Raw genomic sequence first — 27,202 nt, forward strand, 5'->3', positions numbered from 1 at the left:
GAAGGATCATTTGAACCCTGGAAGTCAGAGCTGCAGTGAACCATGTTCGCCACTACACTCCAGCCTGGACGACAGAGTGAGACCGTGTTTCAAAGAAAAAAAGAAAGAGAGAAAAAATACAAGGTATGCATTATATCTGTCATGCAGCAAGGCTACAAGTGGTAGCATTTATTTTACCAGTTGTTAAAAAGGTCAGTGCTTATGTTGCCATCCATTTATAGTTTTGTGTTTCCAGAATGTAATTTTTTGGTCTCTATTAGAATTTTTTTTTTTTTGCGTTTTGTTTTTAGTATTAAGGGATTCTTCACTAGGAAAAAGATAAACAATGCATTTGTTTTCGTTGGCTTTATGTTATCTATTGCTGCATCATAAATTAATCCCTAAATTTAGCAGCTTAAAATAACCCTTTTTTTGGGTCAGGAATTCAGAAGTGTCTAAGTGACTCTGACTCAAGGTCTCTTAGGAAGTTGTAGTTGAGATTTTGGATGGGCCTGCCATCATTGGAAGGCTTGGCTAGGACTGAAGGGATCCATTTCCTAGATGGCTTACTCAACCTGGCTGTTGGCATGAGACCTTAGTTCTTAGTCTCTCCGTAGAGTTTCTAAAGTTTCTGAAGACATGGTAGCTAATGATGACAGAGAAAGGAAGAAGCTGCAACACCTTTTTAATGTTCTGTTCTCCTGACATCACACCATTACTTCCTTCACATTCTAATTGGTCAGAAAAGAGTCACCAAGCACAACCTACATTTGAGGGGAGGAGAATTGAAGAATTTGTAGACATGATTTTAACTGTCGTGGTCTGCATTTTGGTTACAAATTATTTACATTATCATTTTTGGGTTTTTTTTTTTTTTTAATTTTTGAGACAGGGTCTCACTCTGTCTTCCAGGCTGGAGTGCAGAGACTCAGTCATAGCTCATTGCAGCCTCAAACTCCTGGGCTCAGCCAGTCCCCCAACCTCAGCCTGCCATGTAGGTAGGACTACAGGCACATGCCACCATGCCCAACTAATTTAAAAATTCTTTGTAGAGGTGGGGTCTTGCTGTGTTGCCCAGGCTGTTTTCAAAGTCCTGAGCTGAAGTGATCCTCTTGCCTCGGCCTCCCAAAGTGCTGTTACAGGCATGAGCCATCATGCTCAGCTTACATTATTCTTATATGCAAAATATAGTTAACCATTTCAAGGCCTTCAGAAGTCTATCCCATTGTAACATTAGCTTAAAGTTCAGAATCTTGTCATGTAAATCAGGTACAGGTGCTGGAGCAGCTCCTTGAGTATAGTTTTTTATTTTTAACCTTAAGTGTGGCTTTTCAATTATAGTTCTTTTAATATGAAATCCTGTTAACTAAAATTACAAGTTATTTGTCAACTACACACCCAATATAAAATGAGACAGGCATAGGACGACCACTGTAGACATTATTAGGAGACACACAGGAGTTACCACATCCATCCTCAAGTCCAGTGGGGCATGGCTTAGTAGTTCTTTGATGAGGACCCAAGACTGGAATAATTTTCTGTGGCTGTTGGCCCTGCCCTCTGAGTTCCTGGTTCCACTTTCTGAATTATCCTTTTTTTCTTTTGGAAGTTAACGGTTGTTTGCAACTGAGTAGTTTTTCAGTATTCTGGCCAGTAAAATGTTGAGAGTCTAAAGACCTCTTTTCATTTTGTGCTGTCGTTCTTTTCCTTCCAGATTTACTATTTCTGCCCATAAAATAAACATCATGAATCTTTTGTGAGTCTTATTGGAATCCACATATACCTTGAGCTTCTATGGAGGGGAGAACACCCTCAAATTCTTAGAAGTTTTATTGTTTGAGAGAATCTGTGAGTCATACTCTTAAATTTTTTAGAGAGCCTTTCTTCAGACTAAATAGTGAGGCACCACCATATTCTGAGTAACTAAAGATTGTAATGCCAAGCCCTTTGCCTTCCCTCTTGACATATTTTTTGATCTTTGCCCAGCAAGCCATTTCTGGAGAGACTGAGAGTTTTCAAAACCATCAAGCCCCTGTCTCTTTTCTTTAGTTTCTTTGTCCTCTTGCATTTTTCATGGGCACTTTGCCTGAAAATCCCTTCAGTTAGTTAGCTCACTGAGTTCATTTGACACATTTTATAACACTGTTGCTAAACTTTCTGCTACTCTGTGGCTATAACATATCCTTCACTTCATTTTAAGGGCTCACCTGCAGCCTCCTCAAAGTCTAGACTTCTATGAATATAGTCCAAGGCTCTTCAGACTTCCACTAAAGCCCTACTCAAAGTATGTCCACCTTTTGCAACTCCCTGGCTCCAAAGTTACTCCCACATTTTAGGTTTTTGTTACAGCAGTATCTCATGTCCAGGTATCAAAATCTATGTTGTTTATCTATTGCTGCAAAACAAATTACTTAAAAACATAGCAGCTTTAAATAGCAACCATTTATTATCTGACGGTTACTATGTGTCAAGAATTCAGAAGTCACTTAGCTGTATGTTTCTGAAGACTCTGGGTCTCTCAGGCAGCTGAAGTCAAGATGTTGGCTAGGCACGGTGGTTCGTGCCTGTAATCCTAATGCTTTGGGAAACTGAGGTGGGTGGGTTGCTTGAGTCTAGGAATTCGAGACCAGCTTCGTCAACATAGTGAGACCTTGTCTCTATTTATATTTTAAAATTAAAAAAGAAAGTTGCCAGCTGGAGCATCTGAAGGATCGACTTGGCTTGGAGGATCTCCTTCCATGATGGCTTACTCTCATGGCCAGAGGCATCAGTTCTTGGCCACACATTGGTCTTTCCACAAGATTGATTGAGTTTCCTCATAATATAGGAGCTGGCTTCCTCTGAATGATCCAAGAGAAAGCAAGGAGGAACCTATAGTCCATTTATGTCCTAATATTAATGTTACATACCTTGGTGTATAGTACATGTTACTCCTTACACATGAGTCACTAAATATAGCCCACGTTTAAGGTGGGGAGGGGGTCTGCCTTTTTAAAGGAAGAATTTGTGGGCATATTTTGAAATCACCACAGTGGTAGTGTATTTTGGAATGACTTTTTTCATTTCTCTATATTAACAGATGTTATCCAAATAAATACTGGATGAGCCTTTAGCTTTCAAATTTGTTCCTTGAAATCAAAACAATATAAATATTTCACTATATTGTAGCATATTTGTCAGTGATTTCCAGTCTTTTGAGACAGTCAATAGTTTATACTTCTAGGGATACTGTTAATTTTCAATAATAAATTTTTAATTTACTATAGAGTTATTCATTTATTCTGTTAACAAATATTTGAGTGTTGTCTGTATGTTTCGGCATGCTGCTAGGCCCTGAAAATAAAAAGGTTACAGATTAGACAGGATCTCCTTTACCAAAGAGCTCATAGCTTAAAAGAGAGACAGCTGTATAAACAAACTATTGTGACAAGCAAAATATATTAGCCATAGTGGCAGCACAGACAGAATGAATAATTTTTTGGCCAGGATAGAGAAGGCATAACTAAGCGAGCATAGTCCTCTGAAGCCATAGAGATATGCAACAGCTTGTTATATTCATAGATTGCAAATAGTTTAATATTGCTGTTTAACTTGTATGTTTTGCTGTGATCATTTGTTTACATGCATATCCCATATGGTTTCAAGAAAGTTTTCTGAAGTGGTTCCATTGTTTGCTATCTGATATTGAACCATTAAAAGGCTACGTACTGCTGGGCGCGGTGACTCGCGCCTGTAATCCCAGCACTTTGGGAGGCCGCGGCAGGCGGATCAGGCGGTCAGGAGTTTGAGACCAGCCTGACCAACATGGTGAAACCCCATCTCTACTAAAAATACAAAAATCAGCTGGGCGTGGTGGCGCATGCCTGTGGTCCCAGCTACTTGGGAGGCTGAGGCAGGAGAATTGCTTGAACCTGGGAGGCAGAGGTTGCAGTAAGCCGAGATCGTGCCACTGCACTCCAGCATGGGTGACAGAGTGAGACTCCGTCTCAAAAAAAAAGGCTGCGTACATATAGGGATATTTACATCCATACCATGCAACATTTTTTTAAATTTGTTTTTTGAGACAGAGTTTCGCTCTTGTTTCCTAGGCTGGAGTGCCGTGGTGTGATCTTGGTTCACTGCAACCTCTGCCTCCTGGGTTCAAGCAATTATGCTACCTCAGCCTCCTGAGTAGCAGGGATTACAGGTGTGCACCACCACGCCCAACTAATTTTTGTATTTTTAGTAGAGACAGGGTTTCACCATTTTGACCAGGCTGGTCTCGAACTCCTGACCTCAGGTCATCTGCCCACCTCAGCCTCCCAAAGTGCTGGGATTACAGGCATGAGACACCATGCCCAGCCTCGTGCAATATTTTTTAATGGGAGTTTGGTAGTATCAAATAATACTTAAAATTACTAATCTGATTAACATGCTTGTTATTAATTAACTTATTGCCTGCAGCAAACATGTCTGACAAAGAGCTAAAGAAGCTACGTAATAAACAAAGAAGAGCTCAAAAGAAAGCCCAGATAGAAGAAGAGAAAAAAAATGCAGAAAAAGAAAAGCAGCAGAGAAATCAGAAAAAGAAGAAGGATGATGATGATGAGGAGATTGGAGGTCCAAAAGAAGAACTTATTCCGGAGAAACTGGCCAAGGTACTTAATAATAGTGTTTAGCACAATTGAGTGACATTTTATGACCAGCTGTTGTCATTTTTATACTGTCTTATTTGACCAATGTGATTATAGGTTTTAGAGCCAAAAATTATTTTATTTTTTAGTATTCTTTCTTCAATATTTTGTTTCTGATCGTGTTTCATGTTTAAAACTTGAAATAACGATCCTGTTCCAAAGTCATGTAGTATAGTATGGTGGAAAAAAATTTGACTTTTGAGTCATTTTGATCTGGGTCCAGATATTAGCTCTTATATTTTCACTGTGTGCCCTTGGACACTTTGTCTAACCTCTCTGATGGTTTTCTCATCTATAAAATGGAACTAAGAAAATCCTTATTTAGGACTGGAGAAAATACATATGTAAAGCATCTAGTGTCTGTTACAGTGGTAACATGCAAGTTTTTATGTCTAGGCTAAATTGAGTTTGTTATAAACTGAGGACTATACGTGTATCTCCCACTTACCTCTGTTGTCAGTTTACATTATTTCTTTTCTAGCCTAAGGCTGTAAATATTTTCTCTAGGCCAAAATCTGACCTGCTGGTTTTAACCATTAAGCTGAAACCAAGATACTCATTGTCACATGAACCATTTTGATTAATAACATTCCTTTGTCCTTTCTTTTGACCCTAGACATCTTCCTGCTTTGTATGAAAATAATTGCATAATTTGTAATGTTAAAGCAATATAGTAAGCAATCGCCCCAGACTTTAATTTTAGCCTCACTAGTAAGGAAAAGCTCAAAATCATTTCCCTGACTGCTTTATAACCAAGGAAAATTATAATGCCAAACAAATAGAGTTGGAGAATATGTTTAGAATTCTGTCCACCAGAGCAGGTGGACAGTAATATCACATAGACATAGTAATATTGCTATGAGAAATATAGCCATGTGACTATAGTTCCAACTGCGTAGGAGGCTGAGGTGGAGGATCACTTGAATCTAGGAGTTCGAGGCTGTAGTACACTGTGATCATGCTTGTGAATAGCCATTGTACTCCAGCCTGGGAGACATACAAGACTCTGTCTCTTAAAAAAAGAAAAATAGCACACACACACACACACACACACACACACACACACATAGCAAGACTCTGTCTCTTAAAAAAAGAAAAATAGCACACACACACACACACACACGAAATATAGAAAAATCCAGTTGGATTCTACAGGATTTATTGACATCTTCTTACAAATAATTGTATACCTGCTAGGAACAAACCCAATACCTTTTTATTGTTGGGAATTTATTGGAAGACTACACAGGGAAGCAAGAAAGCACAGAAAATGGACCTTTCAGGCCTCAGAGAATTTCAGTCATTCAGGGCATAGAACTTAAACTTTAGACCTTCCATCTTTATGCCCCCACTTTCTTTATTACTACTACTTTTACCACCTTCACTGCCTGCCTGCTGCCATCATCACTTTGTCTACTTATTTTTCTCTTTATCCCATGACTTTCCTTAATGACATTTTTCATTATAACTCTTCATGTTTTCATGTATTTCTTTTTTTTTTGTTTGAGGCGGTGTCTCACTCTGTCGCCCAGGCTGGGGTGCAGTGGTGTGATCTCGGCTCACTGCACGCTCCGCCTCCCAGGTTCACGCCATTCTCCTGCCTCAGCCTCCCAAGTAGCTGGGACTGCAGGCGCCCGCCACCACGCCTGGCTAATTTTTTTGTATTTTTAGTAAAGACGGAGTTTCACTGTGTTAGCCAGGATGGTCTCTATCTCCTGACCTCGTGATCCTCCCGCCTCGGCCTCCCAAAGTGCTGGGATTATGGGCGTGAGCCACTGCGCCTGGCCCATGTATTTCTTAAGGAGAGGATCTCTTGATTATTTAGTTACTGTTTAATAAAGAGTACACCTATAGAGCAGAATTCTTGTACTAGGTTTCCTTAAAGACTGTTAGGTTTTCCTTGTGCCCAGGGTGTCATAATTGCCCTCAAGCCAGGTAACAACCTGTGGTCTAATTATTTGTAGCCAGGATTGTAGAGTCTGAGAACAAAGTAATGGCTACAAATGGTGCTTCTGACTGCTTTGTTTGGAAGAAGCTTAGTGCAAGGTACCCTTTTTCATGGGCTGCTCCTCAGTACATATTATTCTTACCTGTTAGGTACATAAGACCTTTTTCTTCCTCAGCTAACTTCCTCCAAGATGCCCCTGTCTAAAAGCATTTATACTTACCAAGATCTCCAAATGTGGTGACAACATCAAATTATACCAAGCCATCATAATTAGGAGTAGCTTTGTAGGTTATTTTAAAACCCGCCTGCCAAGTCTGGTTCTTCAGTATATAGTATCTCCCCCGCCCCTCAACCCCCCCTTTTTTTGGTGATCCTGTATTTCAGCTTTCTTCTATGTGGTATGTGGTAAATGGCAAATTTAGTGTCACCAGTTCAGGATAATATTCAGTCATGTGTCATTTAACAGGGATACATTCTGACAAATGCATGCTTGGGTGATTTTGTCGCTTTTTGTTTTGTTTTCTTTTGAGACAGGGTCTTGCTCTGTCACCCAGGCTAGAGTGCAGTGGCATGATCTTGGCTCACTGCAGCCTCTGCCTCCTGGCCTCAAGTGATCCTCTCACCTCAGCCTCCAGAGTAGCTGGCACTACAGGTGCCCACCACCACGCCTGGCTAATTTATTTTTATTTTTATGGCAATGGGATTCTACCATGTTGCCCAGGCTGGTTTCAAACTCTTGGGCTCAAGGGATCCACCCACCTCAGCCTCCCAAAGTGCTGGGATTACAGGTGTGAGCTACCACACCTGGCTTGGGTGATTTTATTGTTGTGCAAACATCATAGAGTGTATGTACATAAACCTAGATGGTAAAGTCTACTACACACTTAGGCTATATGGTATAGCTGATTGCTTCTAGGCTACAAACCTGTATAGCATGTTACTATACTGAATACTATAGGCAATTGTGATACATGGTAAGTAGTTGTGTTTCTAAAATGCCCTAAAAATAGGGCATTATAATCTCATGGGACCACTTACGCAGTTCATTGTTGACCAGAACATCGTTATGTAGCACATGACTATATAAAATAAAATCAAAACATTATTAAATTAGCAGTAATTCCAGTAAAGAAGGAGAAAAGGAAAATGGGAATTAGTAAGGTTAGTATTCAGTCAACTTGAGTATAAATCTCAGGTCTTGGCAGAAGCTGTATCACTTGTTTCTCCAACTTACCATGAGGCATTAGTTGGTATTTATGAATTCCCTTTTGTACCACTCATCCTATCTTCCTCCTTGCCTTCACTCAGCATTTTGTTTGTTTGCTTTTTTTTTTGAGACGGAATCTCACTCTGTCACCCAGGCTGGAGTGCAGTAGCGTGATCTCAGCTCACTGCAACACTCCGCCTCCCAGGTTCAAGCGATTCTCCTGCCTCAGCTTCCCCAGTAGCTGGGATTACAGGCACATACCACCACACCCACTATTTGTTTTGTTTGGTATTTTTAGTAGAGATGGCATTTCACCATGTTGGCCAGGCTGGTCTTGAACTCCTGACTTGAAGTGATATGCCTACCTCAGCCTCCCAAAGTGCTGGGATTACAGGTGTGAGCGACCGCGCCCAGCTTAGCATTTTTTTTCCTGTTGTATATATACTTTTCCTTCCAAAGGCTATGATTCCTTAGTACGGTAGTCTTTCTTTAAAAAGTTGAATCATTTTAAACTTTTTGTTGCTGTGCTGGGAGTTGCTATGCTAGAGAGATATACTCCTTTACAACATATCTTAATATGAGGATTAGATTTCAAGTCAGTTTATAAATTTAAAAATTGCATATGATTAAAATTGCCCTTGGAAGTGTCTTAAATTGCCCATTAAGTGCAGTGCAGTCTCACCTAAGTGAATTCAACTTTTCATGACTGGATGTACTTTTTTCTTTAAGGGAGACAAAGAATAATATGCATAATGATGGTTAATTCTATCCAGTATTTCCCTCAGTGAACACTGGACCCCAACTGAGTATGAGATGGGAGGCATGACTGTCACAGTCCATTTTGGTTCTTGTTTGCTTATCTTGGTGTGAACATCTTGCTGTGGTGATTGTCAATTTGGTATTGAAAACATGGTTTTCATACACGTAATACAAAGTATTTATATTTTTATATCTGCCTGTCTTCAGCTTAAAGGATTTTCAAGGGATATTTTGATTTTTTTTCCTGAAATACTGATTTTAGACTTGCATTTCTGATTACATGCTTCCATGTATATATAAAACCTTGTTCTGCACGATGTATGAGTAAATATAGAGTGTAGTTAGATTTCTTGTGGTTATCTACGTATATTTAAACACTTAGATTTACCCTGACAAAGTCTTACCTATGAGAAGTAAACAGAGACTGAGACTACATATCGGAATATCAAACCCAACCCAGATCTCCTTTGGGGGAATATGTTCTTGTTTATTAAAGTTGGAGACAGAATTACCTCTCTCCAAGTTCAAGTACTTGATTTAACTAAATATAAATACTTGTATTGATTCACCTGCCCTATAGTCCTTGTTTCCCTTTGTAATAGCAGCCATATCTCTCTGATAGTAAATTACCCTGGTCAGTACACTGACCCTCATTTCAGTCTGTACCCTAGAGGCATGAAAGGCATGATACAGCTAGGCGGCAGGTTTGGTTTCCAGTTCTCTGCCTTTCTCTGATACAAATATTTCTCCCACTGTACCAGAAATTCCTATATAGTAGAATATGGAGTCATGGGAGCAAGAAGTAAAATATGTACAAATATGTGGGGAAGTCGTACCTATGAGGGCCTTTATTTTCTCCTCTATCTCTTGGTTCCTGAATCCACAGTTATTAGAGTGGCAGAGCCATATATTAATTTCTGGTTCTGGTTTAGAACATGTATCCTTCAAAAGAAAACATTCTGGCACTGGAGCTGGGCTTTTAATGGGTTATTTTGTTGTCATGTAAGGCCTTCTGCTTTGTACACTAGGACATGGTGAATCCCATAGAATTCACTTCACTGCTTTTCTTTTTTTTTTTTTTTTTTTTTAATGCAGTGAAACAATTTTCTTGCCCAGAAGCTGTTTTGGTGAAATCACAATTACTTATACTAACAGAGGCACGTTGACCAGATGTGGCAAATTCATTTTCCATTAGGGTAAATTGTTACTGCCTGTGTGATGAGAGAAAGCAAATATAGAATCCAGATGTTTAGTGCCTTTCTGATAAATATGGTGGTGGTCTCCATCCCTACCTGAGATAAGACAGGGAATAGTCTTGTCTTAATATTCAGTCCAGGAGTAGAATAGTAGCACAATTGCATTATACCTGCCTAGTAATGATTGCGAGTATATAATTACTATGACATTTATGTAATTAATAAAAATCAGTAGGAACACAGTTCTATAAATATTAATATTTTAAAATGCCACCTCGCCATTAATATGTCATTTGAATAAATATGAATTCCTGTAGAATTTATAGAACAAAGCAAGACACAATGGATAGTGTAGTATTTTGAATAGCTTGATTATACTTCACTTTGTTTGAATTAGAAAGAACATTCACTCATTCTGTCATGGTCTCTGTAGTCTCCTTTGTACTTCTCCTGTCCTAGTTCACATCTCTTCTTTCTTCCCTTGGCTATCTGACCTGTTTCTCTTTCTGTCTTTCTTTCTCTCGTTCTATTTTATCTACTTCCTTCTTTTTGGATAGTTTCTATCCAGCAATAATAAAGTATCTAGGGTTAAAAATCAGTTAAGAATTCTAGAATTCAAAATCCCCTTTGTTTAGGTTATAGGAGGTTAAAATATGACAGTGTTTTTCTGGGTGACTGGTAAGTGATTTTATTTTTTAAAAATAAAAATTTTTAGTAGAATAAAATCACATTCCCCAAGAACCTTACTTTCATTTGTATAATATCTTTTATTTTTGTTAGGTTGAAACTCCATTGGAAGAAGCTATTAAATTTTTAACACCGTTGAAGAACTTGGTGAAGAACAAGATAGAGACTCATCTTTTTGCCTTTGAGATTTACTTTAGGAAAGGTAGGCAATTAGGGTACAGTGGCCTTGATAAAACTGATCACTGTATTTCTTAGGTATAGTCACCCAACTCTGATAGCCTTACCACTGTACGATTATTTAGCAAATGCCAACGCAGCTTTCTCACAGAAATGCCTGCTATGAACAGAATGTGTAGGGAGATATAATGATACGATCACTTCTTTTAGGATATTAGAATCAATGATAGATGTACATACATAACTAGGATTCAGGTCAGATGTAATTACCATGTATATGGTTCAAAGAATTGATGATCATGTGGATAAAATTAGTTAATACACAGAGCTTAGACCTAGTACCTGGTATATAGTAAGCATTAAATAAATGTTAGCTATGATTAGCTGTTGTTATAAATAGAAGATAAAATTTTGGGCCTGGATCTTGAAGGTTAGATTATATTTCTAAAGGAAAAGATACATAGAAGGCAAGAGTATCTGTTAAGAAAGCACAGGAGTGTGTAAATAATGTTGAGGTTGTCTGAATTGCCTGGAGCAGATAAAAGATGAACGAAGGGTCTTGGTTTCCAGGTTTAGAATGCTTAGAATATATATGTAGTAGATAATAAGACTTTAGAGTACTGAGTTAATATTTTCCAAGTGGTTAATTGAAAAAAGAGTTCGTCACAAAGGTGATGCATATTAAAGGAAAGAGAAACTGTTTAATAAAATCAAAGAGAAGGTTGTTGCTCTAAACAGTATACCTACTAAAGGAAATTGAATAACATGGTACTTCTCTATATGAGTATCCATTTAAAAAGTCATGTTTGGCCGGGCACAGTGGCTCATGCCTGTAATCCCAGCACTTTGGGAGGCCGAGGCAGGCGGATCACCTGAGGTCGGGAGTTTGACACCAGCCTGACCAACATGGAGAAACCCCGTCTCTACTAAAACAAAAAATCAGCTGGGTGTGGTGGTGCATGCCTGTAATCCCAGCTACTTGGGAGGCTGAGGCAGGAGAATTGCTTGAACCTGGGAGGCAGAGGTTGTGGTGAGCCTAGATCACGCCATTGCACTCCAGCCTGGGCAACAAGAATGAAACTCCTGTCCTTTGTAGGGACATGGATGAAATTGGAAATCATCATTCTCAGTAAACTATCGCAAGGACAAAAAACCAAACACCGCATATTCTCACTCATAGATGGGAATTGAACAGTGAGAACACATGGACACAGGAAGGGGAACATCACACTCTGGGGACTGTTGTGGGGTGAGGGGAGGGGGAAGGGATAGCATTAGGAGATATACCTAATGCTAAATGACGAGTTAATGGGTGCAGCACACCAGCATGGCACATGTATACATATGTAACTAACCTGCACATTGTGTACATGTACCCTAAAACTTAAAGTATAATAATAATTTTAAAAAAAAAAAGGTCATGTTTATCAAAAGTAAATGATGTTGGGGAAAAGTTGCTGTATTATATTATTCCAAAATAGGATACAGAACTACCTATAAATTGAAATTTTATTAATATATTTACATAGGTATATAATATAGAAGTGGCTGGAAAGAAATAGATCAAAAGATAACAGATTGTCTCTTGATAGATTTTGAGTGATTAAAATATTTACTGTATTTTCTACTTCCCACAATCATTATAACGTGGAAAATAAGTTTAATAAATAGTCCAATAATTTTCAACCTTAACAGTTAAAACAACTCCCACTTTTAAAAAATTCTTAAATGGAACCCCAAAGTATAAAATTCAAAAGCTGCTCTGCTTAAAGTAGGGAAGGGCAATCTAAAGCTCCATTCAGTTGGCTTCTTGGCTGTGTCCTAACCTCTAAAGGACCTCAGCATTTGGAATCCACTGCAGCTGTGCGAAATTGGTAATGACAAAGGCATAGCAGTATTTTTGGCTTTTTTAGTATTGGGGACAAGGGAAAGAGCATTAGGAGAAGAGACTGGGGTTTTGAACTTTGATATTGGGGAAATGGTAACAAATTAGGAAAGTCTTATCAAAGAGGTGGTTATAGATAAAACTTGGAAGTGGACTGAGTATTCAAGTGCAAATTTCCATTTAACAGGTGGAGATACTACTGAATATTGGGAAATACAGGGAATGGGAGTGGGGATAGCATAGGGAAAGATCAGAGAATGACTGAAAAGATAACCTTGGTAACTATTCTACCTTTAGAGGAGAAAGGAGTCACAGATTGACAGGAGAAGAACAGTCAAACAGAAGGGAAGCTGTTTCACATGTCACAAACTAAAAGAATACCTTCAAATATACACAATGAAATTTTCTAAGTAGTGGGAAAGGTTGCTTTATTTTGAAATAAAGGAGGTTAGGAAATGAAGCCACTTCAAATTTTCTTTGCTTATATGTCATTAGTTTAAATATTGCTAAATGCCACCTAAATTTTCTACATTTCACAAAACGTTTTTTCTTAATGTTATGTGAAAAATATCAACTAATGTTGCTAAATTTGAGGAAAATCATTTGCCTCAATCATATGTTTGTGGTTCTGATGTGATCGACTCTAAATTTACTTTTTCTATTTGTGAAGTCTTGGCCCTCCAAAGGAGATCTCTTACCCAATGACCAAAATATATCTTACTTTCTCTTTTTATAGAAAAGTTTCTTTTGATGCTACAATCAGTAAAGAGGGCATTTGCTATTGATTCTAGTCATCCCTGGCTTCATGAGTGTATGATCCGTCTCTTTAATACTGGTATGTTTTTGTTTTCCATTACTTAAGTATTTGATACAGTGGTTGATGGTGACGGTATAAGTGGTCTGTACAAGTTTATCATAAACCAAATGATTTTAAAGCTGTCACATATTAAATTAGCTAAGGAAAAAGCAGGGCTTTTTTCTTTATGATGAAGGTTTTTATTTTAAGGATACAAGTATTACCTGATTTTGACATAGAATTATTCAGTCCAGATATTTGAGAATCATCTTTGTTTCTGTTTCTAAAAAGTTACATGTAAGTTGAAATTTTGAACCATATTTTGTTATGTAAAACTTCTTAGTAAATTGTTTTAAAATTGAAGAATCTCTTTGAAATTGACTGTTTTCTCCTTATTTATCTGTATTGTAGATCTGAATTTGCATGAGTTACGTTTTCTTAGCACAATTCGAGTCATAAAATTTTTTGTTACTTTAAAACAATTATCTGTGTCTTCAAATATTTTGACAATCAGATCAGTTTCGTATTAGTTTTAATGTAAAGTAGAACTACAGAATTTTAGACCCTGAAAGGTAGAATGTTACAGTAATTGTCTCATTTCATAGTGGGAAAAATCTGAGACCTTAAAAGATGACTTATTCTAGGTAACATAGATAGAAACTTAGTAATGCAACAGTGACTAGAGCCCACATCTTCATATTGTTCTTTCTACTGTAAGAACTGTAAATTTATAATAAAGTACTCCTGTAGTCAGGTTGTATTGTTGTTTGGATTTTTAAGTGACTGGTGGGGGAGAAATAGAACCTTTAACAGAATAATCTATAGAATTTGGAAATAATATTAACTATCTCATTGCCAACTCCATACATTTAAAACTGAGGAAATTAAATCAGGCATCCCAATCACCAAAAAAATGCTAAATTGTCCCAATTGAGAACATCATTTTGGCCGGGTGCAGTGGCTCACACCTGTAATCCCAGCATTTCGGGAGGCCGAGGCGGGCGGATCACTTGAGGTCAGGAGTTCGAGACCAGCCTGGCTAACATAGCGAACCCCCGTCTCTACCAAAAAATACAAAAATTAGCCGGCCATGGTGGCACACGCCTGTAGTCCCAGCTATTCAGGAGGATGAGGCAGGAGAATTGCTTGAACCTGCGAGGTGGAGGTTGCAGTGAGCCAAAATCACGCCACAGCACTCCAGCCTGGGCAACAGAGTGAGACTCCGTCTCAAAAAAAAAAACAACAACATCGTTTTGACTTTCAAGAAAGATTAGACTTAAATTATACTTATGCTTGTCCAAAAAATAATTTGTGTTACAAAAACTGAATTGTAGAAGTGTTTTTCCTCAATTTTTAAAAATTATGAAAATAATATAACCATATTATAGAAAGTAAAGGAGAGAATTGCTGTATTTAGTAGTTTGTTTCTCTTTAGTTTTTTTTGGGGGGGGGTGAGTATGAAAAATAACTTTGCAATCATGGGTCAGAAAATTAAGGATAGAAATAATAATTTTAATTTATTCTCAGTTAAGATGGAGTATATGTAAAGTATTTTCAAAATGAAGTATTTTCAAAAATAACACACACTGTTATATACTTTATACATATTTTCCTGAAAGGTAGTAAAATAACCTAAATACTTTTGAGTTGGATAATTCCTTTTGAAATGCAAATTAAAAGTGACATATTTAAATGTATTTGCTTATAATCAGTATGTAGATTGATTAACATGAGTGTTTTCTTTCAGCAGTTGGTTTCAGAAAATTAAAATACACATGGGCTTAGAATGATTAATAATTAGTTAGAATTACTGAGTATCTATACTGGCTATACCCATTGCTTTTTGTGTTCAGCTGAAATCGTCATCACTTTACAAAGTGATCTAATTTTGACTGACTTTAGGCAATGAAATTAGGTTGTGATTATTTGCATTGGTAAAGATCTGTCTCTTAAAAAGCCTTTAAGAAGTTGGGTAGACTGCTTCATTGCCTTTATTGAAAACAGGTGTACTATAAAGGCATATGTGAAAATACAGATATCCAAATAGTGGCATCTTTGTTATACCCCAATGGTTTCTTTAACTAAAATATTTGGTACTTAAAAAAATATTTAATTTAGAAGTAATTTTTCAGGAATACGTTTGTCATGTTAAGATACACTGTTGTAACTGCTTCTTTACAAAGAAACCCTTACAGACACCTTTCTGGAGAGTATGGAGGAAAACAGTGCCTCCATACCTATTTCATCAGTTGAGGAAGCTTTGCTGAGTGAATGTGGATTTTAGCATGGTTACTGGCACCCTCCAAATCTCTAGAATATGTTGTTACACTAACAATGTTATTACTAAATGCTGCATGCTGTTATTTACCATATAGGAGCACTGTCTTTTTCTTATTATGAGGATGATATATTTAATACCCTTTTAAAGTTTTTTATGATTTTAAATTTTAAAGTTGTAGGACTTAAAACAATTACATTTCTGGTCAGTGCTAAGTAAAAGATAGGTGCTTATATATTCTATTTGTCTTATTATTTTCTTAAATGTTTATATTCTCCTAACTGCTTTTAAAATTAGCACTATTTGGCTGCCTTGATCTACAGTGAAACTTAGGTCTTTTTCCTCTCCCATTTGCACAAACTCATTTTTCTTTTATCTGCAGAGATGTTTTTTATACTTATGTATGTCTCCTCCAATCTTCTTTAATAATCTAATTTATTGTTTATTAAACCTTGTTTAATACTTACTGAATTACTAAATTTTTTATTTTTTTAAGCTTTGTTTAATTTTCTCATTTATTTTGCCGTTTTGAGTTGTAATCACTGACTAGGTTGTACTATAACCTAGTAGTGAACAGTCATTACCTCACACAAAATAAGAACATTTTCTACCCGAATTATTAACAATGCCAGCTAGCCTGAGAACCCTGCGCAATCCCTTTTGCTAAGAATCAGCCACCTTTTCATTGTGTGTTTTAACCATTGGTGCTTGCTTAATTTATTCATTCTGTTAATAAGCTAATAGCATGAACCAAACATTCCAGTTTAAGATGTCAAAGGACCCAAATCAAAAGCCCCTTAGAAAAGGTTTTATTCCCCTTCTCGCTCATCAGTTATTACTTTTCCTTGATTCTCAAGACTTATTACTCTTTCGTGGAAGGTAATTGAGTTAGTAGGGGATTTGCTACTTTCCTGAGGCCTTGATGTTTTTTGTCAGTTTTATCACATTCAAAGGCTTTTTAGAGTTTTTCTCCCCTGCCCACTAGTCTTTAGCAATGGACATCTGATAATCTGTGACATTTGACATTGCTCCTTTTCTTAAGGGTACACATAAAATTTCATTACACAGAATTCCATAGGACATTCTGGGTTTTACTGCAGTAGAATTTTTTTATCCTTTTTGTAATTGATATTTTCCTGGAAGTTAACAATTCTAGTTTTCTGGAACTGTAATTTCCAGGAAAATATCCAGAAAAGTTTAGGAGAAAACTAGTAGGCCTCAAACTTTTTGGAATCAGCTATTAGTGAAGTTATTTGCTTCAATTTTGGTAGAGTTGTTTTTAGCAGTTTTAATTTTTCTGGGAGATTGTTTAATCTGATTAAAACAAGTTAAAAAAGATAATGAAAACCATAAAAACCCCTTGCCTACCCCTCTCTTCATCAACTATGATACAAACTATGCACATACTTTCTACACATAAAGTATCCTGAAAGCATTTCAGGCAAACCAGCAAGGCCTATGTAAATAATTTTTATTGTACAGAAGATACATTCTTTTTGAGATAATTAATGTTCATTGCAGTTGGCTGTAACTTATTTTAATAACTTTTTTCCTGTTCCCTCTCTATTCCTGCTTCTCCACTGAAAAACAAGTATTGATAAATTGCCAAAACCAAGTTGAAAGTACAGCCATAATAGAGGTTAAGCTAAAGTATTTCACTATAGCTCATTTACTTGAACCACCCCGTTTTATAGAATAATAGAAGAAATGCTATTTAACCAACAAAGAGCATGTCAGTGAATTATTCAGCTAATAATTATGTATAGAATATTTCACTTAGAAAATGTTTCCTACTGAGTTCATTATGTTTTTTAAACTTAGATTAATGATCCATTAGCAGGATAGTGGGTCATTACCAGCACTCAAAAACCCAAAATAAAAATAGAATAGTGTAGAAAAGATCAGCATATGTTGCACACAGTAAGTGTTCTGTGAAACTTTTGCTTCACATAAGTTATGGATATGGAATATGTATTTGTCGCAGTACAAATACCTGATTAAAGTGAAAATTTGAAAGCCATCACCATAGTTCCCAGCCATAAGGAAAATCTACTTAATGTTTTCACACTATGATAAAAATAGTAACTATGATTTATTGACTCCCTATTACACAATTAGCACTTTTACACGGTAGCTTTTCCTTACTGTAAATCTTTTAGATTAGATATCACCCCAGTTTTATAGATCAAGAAATAGGTTCAGAGAGGTTATGACTTATCCAAGCTGGGATCCATACCCAAGTCTAACTGGCTTCAAAGCTCCAGACTCTCTTTATACCAAAATGATAATGAAACAAAGTGTAACTTGGATTCAATCCAGAAGAATCATCTCTAAATCCCAAGGCCTGGGAATATGATGACAACAGTGCATTCATTCATTCATTTATTTATTTTGAGACAGAGTCTCACTCTGTCACCCAGGCTGGAATGCAGTGGCATGATCTTGGCTCACTGCAACCTCCGCCTCCCAGGTTCAAGCTGTTCTCCTGCCTCAGCCTCCTGAGTAGCTGGGACCACAGGCACACACCACCATGCCAGGCTAATTTTTTTATTTTTAGTAGAGACGGGGTTTCGCCATGTTGGCCAGGTTGGTCTCGAACTCCTGACCTCAAGTGATCCACCCGCCTTGGCCTCCCAAAGTGCTGGGATTACAGGCGTGAGCCACCGTGCCCAGCCTATTTATTAATAGGAAAATGCTTTGGTGGTCCTTGGGAGTTTATTATACAGTGATAGCTCAATTTACATAGTTTCTGAAATAAAGGTCAATGACATCAACCATGTTTTGTTTTGTTTTTAATTGAAACATGTGCTTTACTTGGGTATAGAGGAAGATAGGGAGGGTGAGGAAAATTTCTTGTCTTCAGCACTACATAGTTGCTGTGATACTATTTATCAGGTGGGTACTCTCAAGTTGCTGCTTTGCAGACCTTAAGGTTGAGGGGGGCAGCTCTAGGGGTTTAGAAGGCTGTGAAACTACATGTTTTGTCATCTCCTTTGCTTACAGTTCCTTTCTGGAAATGAATCTTGTGTTAATAAAACTATTTGAATGCCTTTAGAACATTAGATTGTTCTGCTGACATACATTCTTTTAAATGTGTATTGCTGGGCATGATGGCTCGTGCCTGTAATCCCAACACTTTGGGAGGCCAAGGCAAACAGATCTCTTGAGCCCAGGAGTTGGAGACCAGCCTGGGCAACATGGCGAAACCCTGTCTCTACAAAAAAATAGAAAAATTAGCTGGACGTGGTAGCTTGCACCTGTGGTCCCAGCTTCTCAGGAGGCTGAGGTGGGCGGATCACTGAAGCCTGGGAGGTTGAGGCTGCAGTGAGCCATGATTGCGCCACTGCACTCCAGCTTGGGTGGCAGTAAAACTTTGTCTGTCTCAATCAATCAGTCAATTTATATAGGTAAGCTCTTCTTGCAAATGTTAAATTATCAGTAGGTTTTATCTTGTCTTTGTATATAATTGCCGTGTTTCATTGGCCTCATTATTAGGTAATTTAACTCCTATAGGCCGGGTGTGGTGGTGCACACCTGAAGTCCCAGCTACCTGGGGGGCTGAAGTGGGAGGATTGCATGAGCCTGGAAGGTTGAGGCTACAGTGAGCCATGGTTGTGCCACTGTACTCCAGCCTGGGTGATAGAGCAAGACCCTGTCTCAAACACAAACAAAAATAAACTTTTATAAACTTTATCAGAGTATTCAACTGCTAAGATTTTATTTTTAATTTATTCAGCAGTGTGTGAAAGTAAAGATTTATCTGATACAGTTAGAACAGTATTAAAACAAGAAATGCATCGTCTTTTTGGAGCAACGAATCCAAAGAATTTTAATGAAACTTTTCTGAAAAGGAATTCTGATTCATTGCCACACAGATTATCAGGTAATCACTTTATTTTATCCTTAGCCTTCTAAAACAACTTCAGTAATTTTAATGAATCAACAATAATATAAGGTACACGTTTTTAGAATGGAAGAGGCAGTGTGTATATGTTACATTGTGATCCTATGAAAACAGGCAGCTTAAATAAGCTTCCTAAGCTGGGCACAGTGGCACATACCGGTAGTCCCAGCTACTCAGGAGGCTGAGGCAGAAGGATCACTTGAGCCCAGGAGTTTGAGACCAGGCTGGGCAACATAATGATACCCTGTTTCAAATCAAAACAAAAACAAACATATATATATATATATGTATATATATATATATATATATGCACTTCCTATACATTTTTTAATTTCTTACGGCAAAATAATCACTACAAATCAAGGTCAGTGGTCTCTTCTGGTTCAGCATTGGCATTACAAAGAAGCAGGTGTAACTGAACTTAAATGTATATCATAAGATGAAGGTAGAGCTTTCTTTTATTTCTTTTTTCATCATTGGGCTCTTAAAATTCACTCAGATAGGACCATCCTCTTCCATTTCTCATTCTTATGTAGGTATCAGAGTTGACAATGCTAAACACCTGAAATTATCTTCACAGTTTGTGAGAAATCTAAGTCAAGGGTCTGTGCCAATGAGCCAAAATCTGACCTTTATGGGACCATGTGGGTAGTACTTTTCAAATACTTGGCTTAAGCCCAGCAGCTTTGTATACCTTTGTGGAATCCTGAATTCAGCATTTTGGCTCACACTGTCGAGATAGGATAGTTCCTCAACCTCCAAATTATTCTGCTTATTTCAGAAAGAAGACTGTCATGGTCCTACCACAAAAATACAAGTATTATTAGAATGCTTGTGTTTCTTCATAGTCTCCTTTACTGTGCATGTGTTGCATATACATTCTATTGGGTAGATATACATGGTATACCTCTATCGTTCTCTTTCTTTGGATGTTTAAGCTAATCCCCTTAGAATTATTATTTTTTGAATAACAGTGTCTCAAGTAGCTGTTCCCATTCTTCTAATAAAGTGCCACACCCTCTGTGCACATATATCTTGTTTGCCTTTTATATTTAAATAAGTAGAGGATAAGATGTTGGTTTTACCTTGAAATAAATTTCCCATTTCCCTCTCATTTAGCTGCCAAAATGGTATATTATTTAGATCCTTCTAGTCAGAAGCGAGCTATAGAGTTGGCAACAACACTTGATGAATCTCTCACTAACAGAAACCTCCAGGTAAAGAGTTTTTCATAATCTCTCTGTAAGAATACTGAACTACTTTTTTCACCAAGAGAAATAATTGGGTATTTATACACACTGTTTTTTAAATCATTATGAATCTGGGTCAGAAACAACTTATCTTAAAATTTATTTAGGCTGCTTGGCATTCAGTAACTAGTTTCACATCTGTAGCTTGGAATAACTTTTTAAGAAATATGTTTTAATAAAATCATATACATTCCATCGTCATTTTTGGATTTCACCTCATATCTCTGCATTTCTGAGCAAGCAGTGGTCTCAGTGAAGATTGTAACATGTCTAAAATGTATTTCGGCTAGGCATTTTGGTTCATGGCCTGTAATCCCAGCACTTTGGTAGGCCAAAGTGGGCAGATCACTTGAGCTCATGAGTTCGAGACAAGCCAGGGCAACATAGTGAGACCCCATCTCTTAAAAGAAAAAAAAAATCAGTCAGATGTGGTGGCACTGTATTCCCAGCTACTTGGGGGACTGAGATTTGAGGATCACTTGAGCCTGAAAGGTTGGAGCTGCAGTGAGCTGTGATTGTGTCGCTGTACTCCAGTATGGACAACAGGGCAAGACCGTGTCTCAAAATAAAGAAAGATGTATTTACTAGGGGCTAAATAAAAATACTTATTTTGTAACTTGTAATACAATATGAGATTAAGTTAAATAAAAGTTAATATGGGTGTATTGTAAAATACCGTAGTTTAAACTAGAAACAAATGGATAGCTACTTCATCTTATAATTTGCCAGATAAACATGTAATGCTGAAAGACAGTTATTAATAAATATATTCATTTAATAGCAAATGAAGGCAGTATCTTTAAGAAAGAAAAATTAGACTTGTTAGTTGTACCATTTAGATTAGAACCTGGATTTAAAGTTCTAATGTATGTCCTTTGTAACCTGGATTTAAGTTGCTTTGTAACCTGGCAAAGTTTGTAGGGATTTTTGTATCTAGAAACTAAGTAGCTTTTCTAAGTGAAAATATTAAGAAAGCAAACATGAGAAATGCAAATCAACATGAATCAACAAAAAAGATAAGAAGCAGACTTACTTAGGGGTTTGGTTGAAAGAATTATTCATTTTCATGAACTAATTTTTCTTGCAAATAGTCACTTCATGTTTGAGACGCTCTTTTCTGCTTAGTTATTGGATGTGCCTTAGGATGCTCTTTAATTTGAACACAAGGTTGAATACAGTGTTTGAGTTTGCTGGCTGGCTCTAAGCTTTCAAAAATATTAAAAGGCATATGTGCAGTAATTGATATTGGCATTGTAAATCTAGATGTTTATACCCAGGGCCAGGCTAGGCTGAGGTAACATTGCTGTCTAAGGTCATACACTTGCTGAGAGTGAGTGGCTTTTTAAATATAGCACTCCGTATCACTTGCTTGCCTCACCATAGTCCCATTCCTGTTTCTACAGTCATCCCTGTTTAGCCTTTTGTATAAATCCTGCAGTTCTGGAGAAATGGTTAAATTAGGCCTTGAAGAACATTCTAATAGAATGTATATGCAGGAGTAAATAGCTAAATATGTATATTTATTTCTTATTTTAGAAATCTCTTGCTGTTGAAATGTCTAATAAATTCACAGTAAGAACCTTTTTTTGACCAGTTATAACATGACTTTTTTTCTTTCCTTAGACATGTATGGAGGTATTGGAAACCTTGTATGATGGTAGCCTAGGAGACTGTAAAGAAGCTGCTGAAATTTATAGAGCAAATTGTCATAAGCTTTTCCCTTATGCTTTGGCTTTCATGCCTCCTGGATATGAAGAGGATATGAAGATCACAGTTAATGGAGATAGTTCTGCAGAAGCTGAAGAACTGGCCAATGAAATTTGAACATCACTAAACAAGCAAATGGAATGACTTTGGACCATATCTAGTATATAATATTTTTGTCACGCACCTGCTGCATTGCTCTAACTTAACACAGAATGAGAGGAGTAAATGTTCTTGCCTTCAAATAGTGTTTTACGTTTTTTATCCTGCTGAAAAAGTATATATAAAATATCTAACATTACAGGATAGAGGTTCAGTTTCTTAAAAAATTAAAGCTGCTAAAATTGAGTGGTTAAAAAAGATACCTTATCCTATTCCTACCCACCCACCCATGTTTTTAAACTAATTTATATAAAATCTGGAGGCTGTTACAGCTAACAAAGCAGGTGTGTGGCAGAAATATTACTTTAAATTTGTCTTGTGAGATTTTACTATATCTCAGACAGCATAAATGCTGTTTTAGCACTGGATTCTTTCACTGAGCACAAAGAGTTGTTGGGGCTTTAGCATCTGACTGATTTTGTTACGGGGTTGATTCTGACCATAGGAAGTATGCAATGTGAATCACTATTTACAGAGAAACCTACAACAGATGCTTGATGTTGTAGAAACTGGGACATATAGATACCAAGCAAAATTATAAGAAACCTATAAGGTGTTCAATACGCTTGTGTTTCCAAAATTCACTGTACATGATCAGTTTGGTGTTCTTGTACCACAGTTTTTAACTGAAGGAACCAGTTGTAACAGTCTCAATTTTAACTAAAACTTGAAGAACTAAAACAACAATGCAAACCTTTCAGCATTGTTTGGCCAAACTTGTTAAAACTGTAATGCAAGAACCAAATGCACTGTGATGTGGCACCAACTAATTAGCAAGCATGAATTTTTCACCCAAGAGTGAAAAAAGGAAAATCTACCATGGCTTGAAGTTAAAGAGCAGAACTCCTGACTACCATTCTATGACAGATCAAAAGACTAATAGTTAAAAACCTCAGCAGGCCTTGTTCACGATATGCAGAAAAAAAAGTGCTGCAGTTTAGATACCTCTGGAATTTTTCCACAGTGTCACAGGTTTGTAATACTTGAAGCCCTACATTTCTAAGAATATATTTCTTGCTCAGTTGTTTCAGGCAAGCCCAAGACTTTGTAATTTTTAAAGGGCCCAAGATTTTTTTTTTTTTTTCAAATAACAGACCAGCTTCTTTTTCTTGCAGTTACAGATGTAATTTCCTTTTTGTTGTCAAACATAAGGTACCAAATATGATGCAATAAATTGTTTTGAAAAACAGTTGTGTGAATATTTCAACTAATCTGTGTTGGGCTTCTGTGAAATACACAGGTGGAAACAGAGGTGCAAGCCAGAGGCAATGTAATATGCTGTAAGGCTAGTGCAGATGGGAGCTTTTTAGAAGGGGCTAAGTGCTGGTGTCAGGGAAATTCCATAATGAAGTAGAATGCTGCTCCTGCATTAAGATTTCATTGAGGGCAAGGCTGGTGGCAGGTACTATGAATGTAATTCATAATTTAAAAGGAAAACTAAAAACTATTTTGATTGGGAAAATGAGCCTTAATTTGTTAAACCTATACACTGAGAACTAGCCTCAGGCTTAATATTCTCATTGCATTTGCAAGATCTGAGCAAATGAGATTAAGTAAAACAAATCAATTGTATATATAATTGACCTTTTTGTGGAACATGTAGTTTATAGAAAGTATACTCTAAAGGGAATTTGCCGAAGACCTTTTACTGATTGAACAGTTGTGCTACAATCAACCTTTCATAGTACATGACCTGCATTCCACATCCCAGTCTAACAGTTTAGTAGTGATATAAAGAGAAGAACAAACCGAACTCCAGTGCTTTGTTATGTTTTATTAACTGGCCCTGTCTCAGGAACATCTTAACAGATGGCAAAAAAACAAAAACTTTTTTTCAACTCCTATGAGTGGCAACTGAAGTTCTTATTGTTGGGAGAGAACACTAGTCCTACCTCTGCCACTAATGAGGTGTTTGGAGGAGGTACCAGCCATATAATAGGGGGTGTATGTGTGAATTTTGTTTAAACTCTACTGTATATTGAAATGAAATTCATTTATTTGTCTTGACAATGTTCAAATGATGTAGATTGTCTTAGAATGAATATTCATAAGTACTCAGAACTCTTAAGATGCAGATGCCACCTGTGAGGAGCTAAATTCCTAATGTGTATTGTATTCCAACCCAATTTTACTGGAACTATTGAATAAATCTTTTATTTTCTTTCAGGTTTACTTGATAGTGGATACATTGGTGTCAGAGGACCTTGACTGGGTTCATTTTATGTCCAGACATCACCCCTGAAACACTGTACTGTACAATCTTGCTCTGAGTAGTATCAACTGGATCGTCTCATATTTGCCTCATTCATCCTATTAATTTCAGATGATACTGTGGGGGAAAAACAGGGTTAGAAAAACAAGTGGAAAAAAATGGAGTGATGTTGTAATCTAAACAAGTGCCTTATGTTTATTGCTAAGAACTGGTGTTACCAACCCTTTTGAGAAGAAAGGGTCTCTTGACCTGTATTAACATAGGAAAGTAAAATTCTTTTTGTTTTTCTTTATATTCAGCTACTCTTGTCATTTCTCGTTGAAAAACTAAAATCTGACTAGGTTAGTTTACTCAGCTTTAATTAGATAGTTGAGTCATATATTTTCAACATTTTTCTGTGTCTTATTTATTATGCACAAAAATAAAGTGTGATCTCTAATAGCATGGCTAAAGGTAATGCCAATATTAGTGAATAGCTTTGCTGTGGGCTTTATCAGGCCTTGTTTTTCACAGTGTTGTTTGTACTCCATGGTGTATTGCTATTAGAGCTGTGAAATGAAAGCTGTGACTTTATGAAGAGATCAGAAAAAGTGTGGTCCAGATTCAGGTAGGTTGTGATAAGTTCAGGGAAGTCTTTTGTATGATTTCTAAGAATATTTCAGTTACCATGTATAGTATTTGGGAAAAGCTGTAACGTAAAATATTGGACTTTGTTGCAAGATAGGTATATACTTGTGTCAGATAATTAAAGCCTTAAATTTTGAAATGAATCTTTGAGATTTCAAAGAAAGACTGACCTTTCAAATAGAAGGCAGTCTTTCTATTCTAGCCCATGCCCCACTTCTTTAAGTTATAGACAAAGTTTCATGATACCATTCTGCTATCATCTAAACTTTGCTGAACTCTACTGCCAACCTACATTAAAAACAAAGTCCCACGAAATGGCCGTGTTACACCATAGTGAGCAGAAACTTAAATTTGGTTCTAATTTTGATGGTTGAAAAATTTCAACCTGTAGCAATAAAACATTTTTGGAAAAGATTACTGAATTGCACTTTTACCTTTCAGTATGCAATCTCAGATCGTTGTTGAAATTAAAATATTGGTAATGTACAGGAGGTTCTGGAGAAAATAATGCTGGTGTTTTTTGTTTTGTTTTGTTTTTGAGACAGAGTTTCACTCTTGCTGCCCAGGCTGGAGTGCAATGGCGTGATCTCGGCTCACCGCAACCTCAGCCTCCCGGGTAGCTGGGGCTACAGGCATGCGTCACCACGTCCGGCTAATTTTGTATTTTTAGTTGAGATGAGGTTTCTCCATGTTGGTCAGGCTGGTCTCTAACTCCCGACCTGAGGTGATCCGCCCACCTCGGCCTCCCAAGATGCTGGAATTACAGGTGTGAGCCACCGCACCCAGCCAATAATGCTGTTTTAATAAATCAGAAGAGTATCTTTTATGTACTGTCTTGGTTATATACTATATTCAAACCTGCTGCCTCCATCAGGACACACCTCCTCTTTTGTTGCTGTTTTGTTATAGAGATGGGATCTCACTATGTTGTCCAGGCTGATTGTGAACTCCTGGCTTCAAGGAATCCTCCCACCTCAGGCTCCCGAACAGCTGCGATTATAGGAACAAGCTACCATGCCCAGCTTAGGACACACCCCCTTTTATGAAGATATATTAAAAGTAGGGAGAGGGAGCAGCATATTATAGGAAAGAAGATCTAAAAGTCTGTAGTGCCTCAGTTTATCCAGTTGCCTTTGAAACAGTGCTCTCGGGATTGTAACCATAAGAAAGAAAAAACTGGTACTATGTAAATTAGAACTTTACTAACTCATAGTCTTAAATTCTATGTGCCAAAACCAAAATGCAGACTTTGATTCAAGGGTGCTTGTGCCAAAAGTAAAGTTGATACTTGGCAATCTAACAAAACTATACTGTGGTTCTTACATTTTAAAAATTAGGCCTTTGTCCCTAGTTTAAGGGTCTGCATTATCTAATAAAAGTGGTATAATTCTTCCTAACTGAAAAAAAGTTGCTGGTGGTGAAGATGTGATGGAAAATTTTCTCTGTGATATAAAGGTTTCTGCTGTTGCTAAATCTTCAACTAGGTCTCAGTAAGTACAAATTACCCTCTCAATTAGAAACAAGGTAGGAAGTGAAGGGATTTTTGGAGTATGTTCTGGACCCCAAGGCTTGCTTTCTGCTAATACATTTATCTTCTAATTTAGTTACCGTGCATTGTCTAACAAAAACAAGCCTTTCTTCTTCTTCTGTGGCTGCCGTCCCAATCTACCATGGTTTCCCAGCTTTGTTGGGCATTTATGAGTACTGCTTGTTTACTTTGAGCTGCAGATTTACCAGGTTCATTGTCCAGTGATTAAT

The 27,202-nt window shown here is 37.1% G+C and overlaps 1 protein-coding gene across 2 annotated transcripts in view; it reads left to right on the forward strand.

Annotated features, from left to right (window-relative positions):
• The window catches only part of NAA15 (N-alpha-acetyltransferase 15, NatA auxiliary subunit), an 85,355-nt gene extending 60,578 nt beyond the window's left edge, over positions 1-24,777 (forward strand). The window contains 6 exon segments of one of the 2 annotated variants that reach the window (NM_001133480.1): positions 4,423-4,616; positions 10,543-10,651; positions 13,248-13,346; positions 19,322-19,468; positions 20,609-20,706; positions 22,363-23,794. In NM_001133480.1, coding sequence (NP_001126952.1) covers positions 4,423-4,616; positions 10,543-10,651; positions 13,248-13,346; positions 19,322-19,468; positions 20,609-20,706; positions 22,363-22,563 — 848 coding nt within the window. In that variant the 3' untranslated portion in view covers positions 22,564-23,794. 2 annotated transcript variants of the gene reach the window in all.
• Positions 24,778-27,202: the final 2,425 nt, after the last annotated feature.

The sequence above is a fragment of the Pongo abelii genome, chromosome 3 (assembly GCF_028885655.2).
Source record: "Pongo abelii isolate AG06213 chromosome 3, NHGRI_mPonAbe1-v2.0_pri, whole genome shotgun sequence".
Lineage (NCBI taxonomy): Eukaryota > Metazoa > Chordata > Mammalia > Primates > Hominidae > Pongo > Pongo abelii.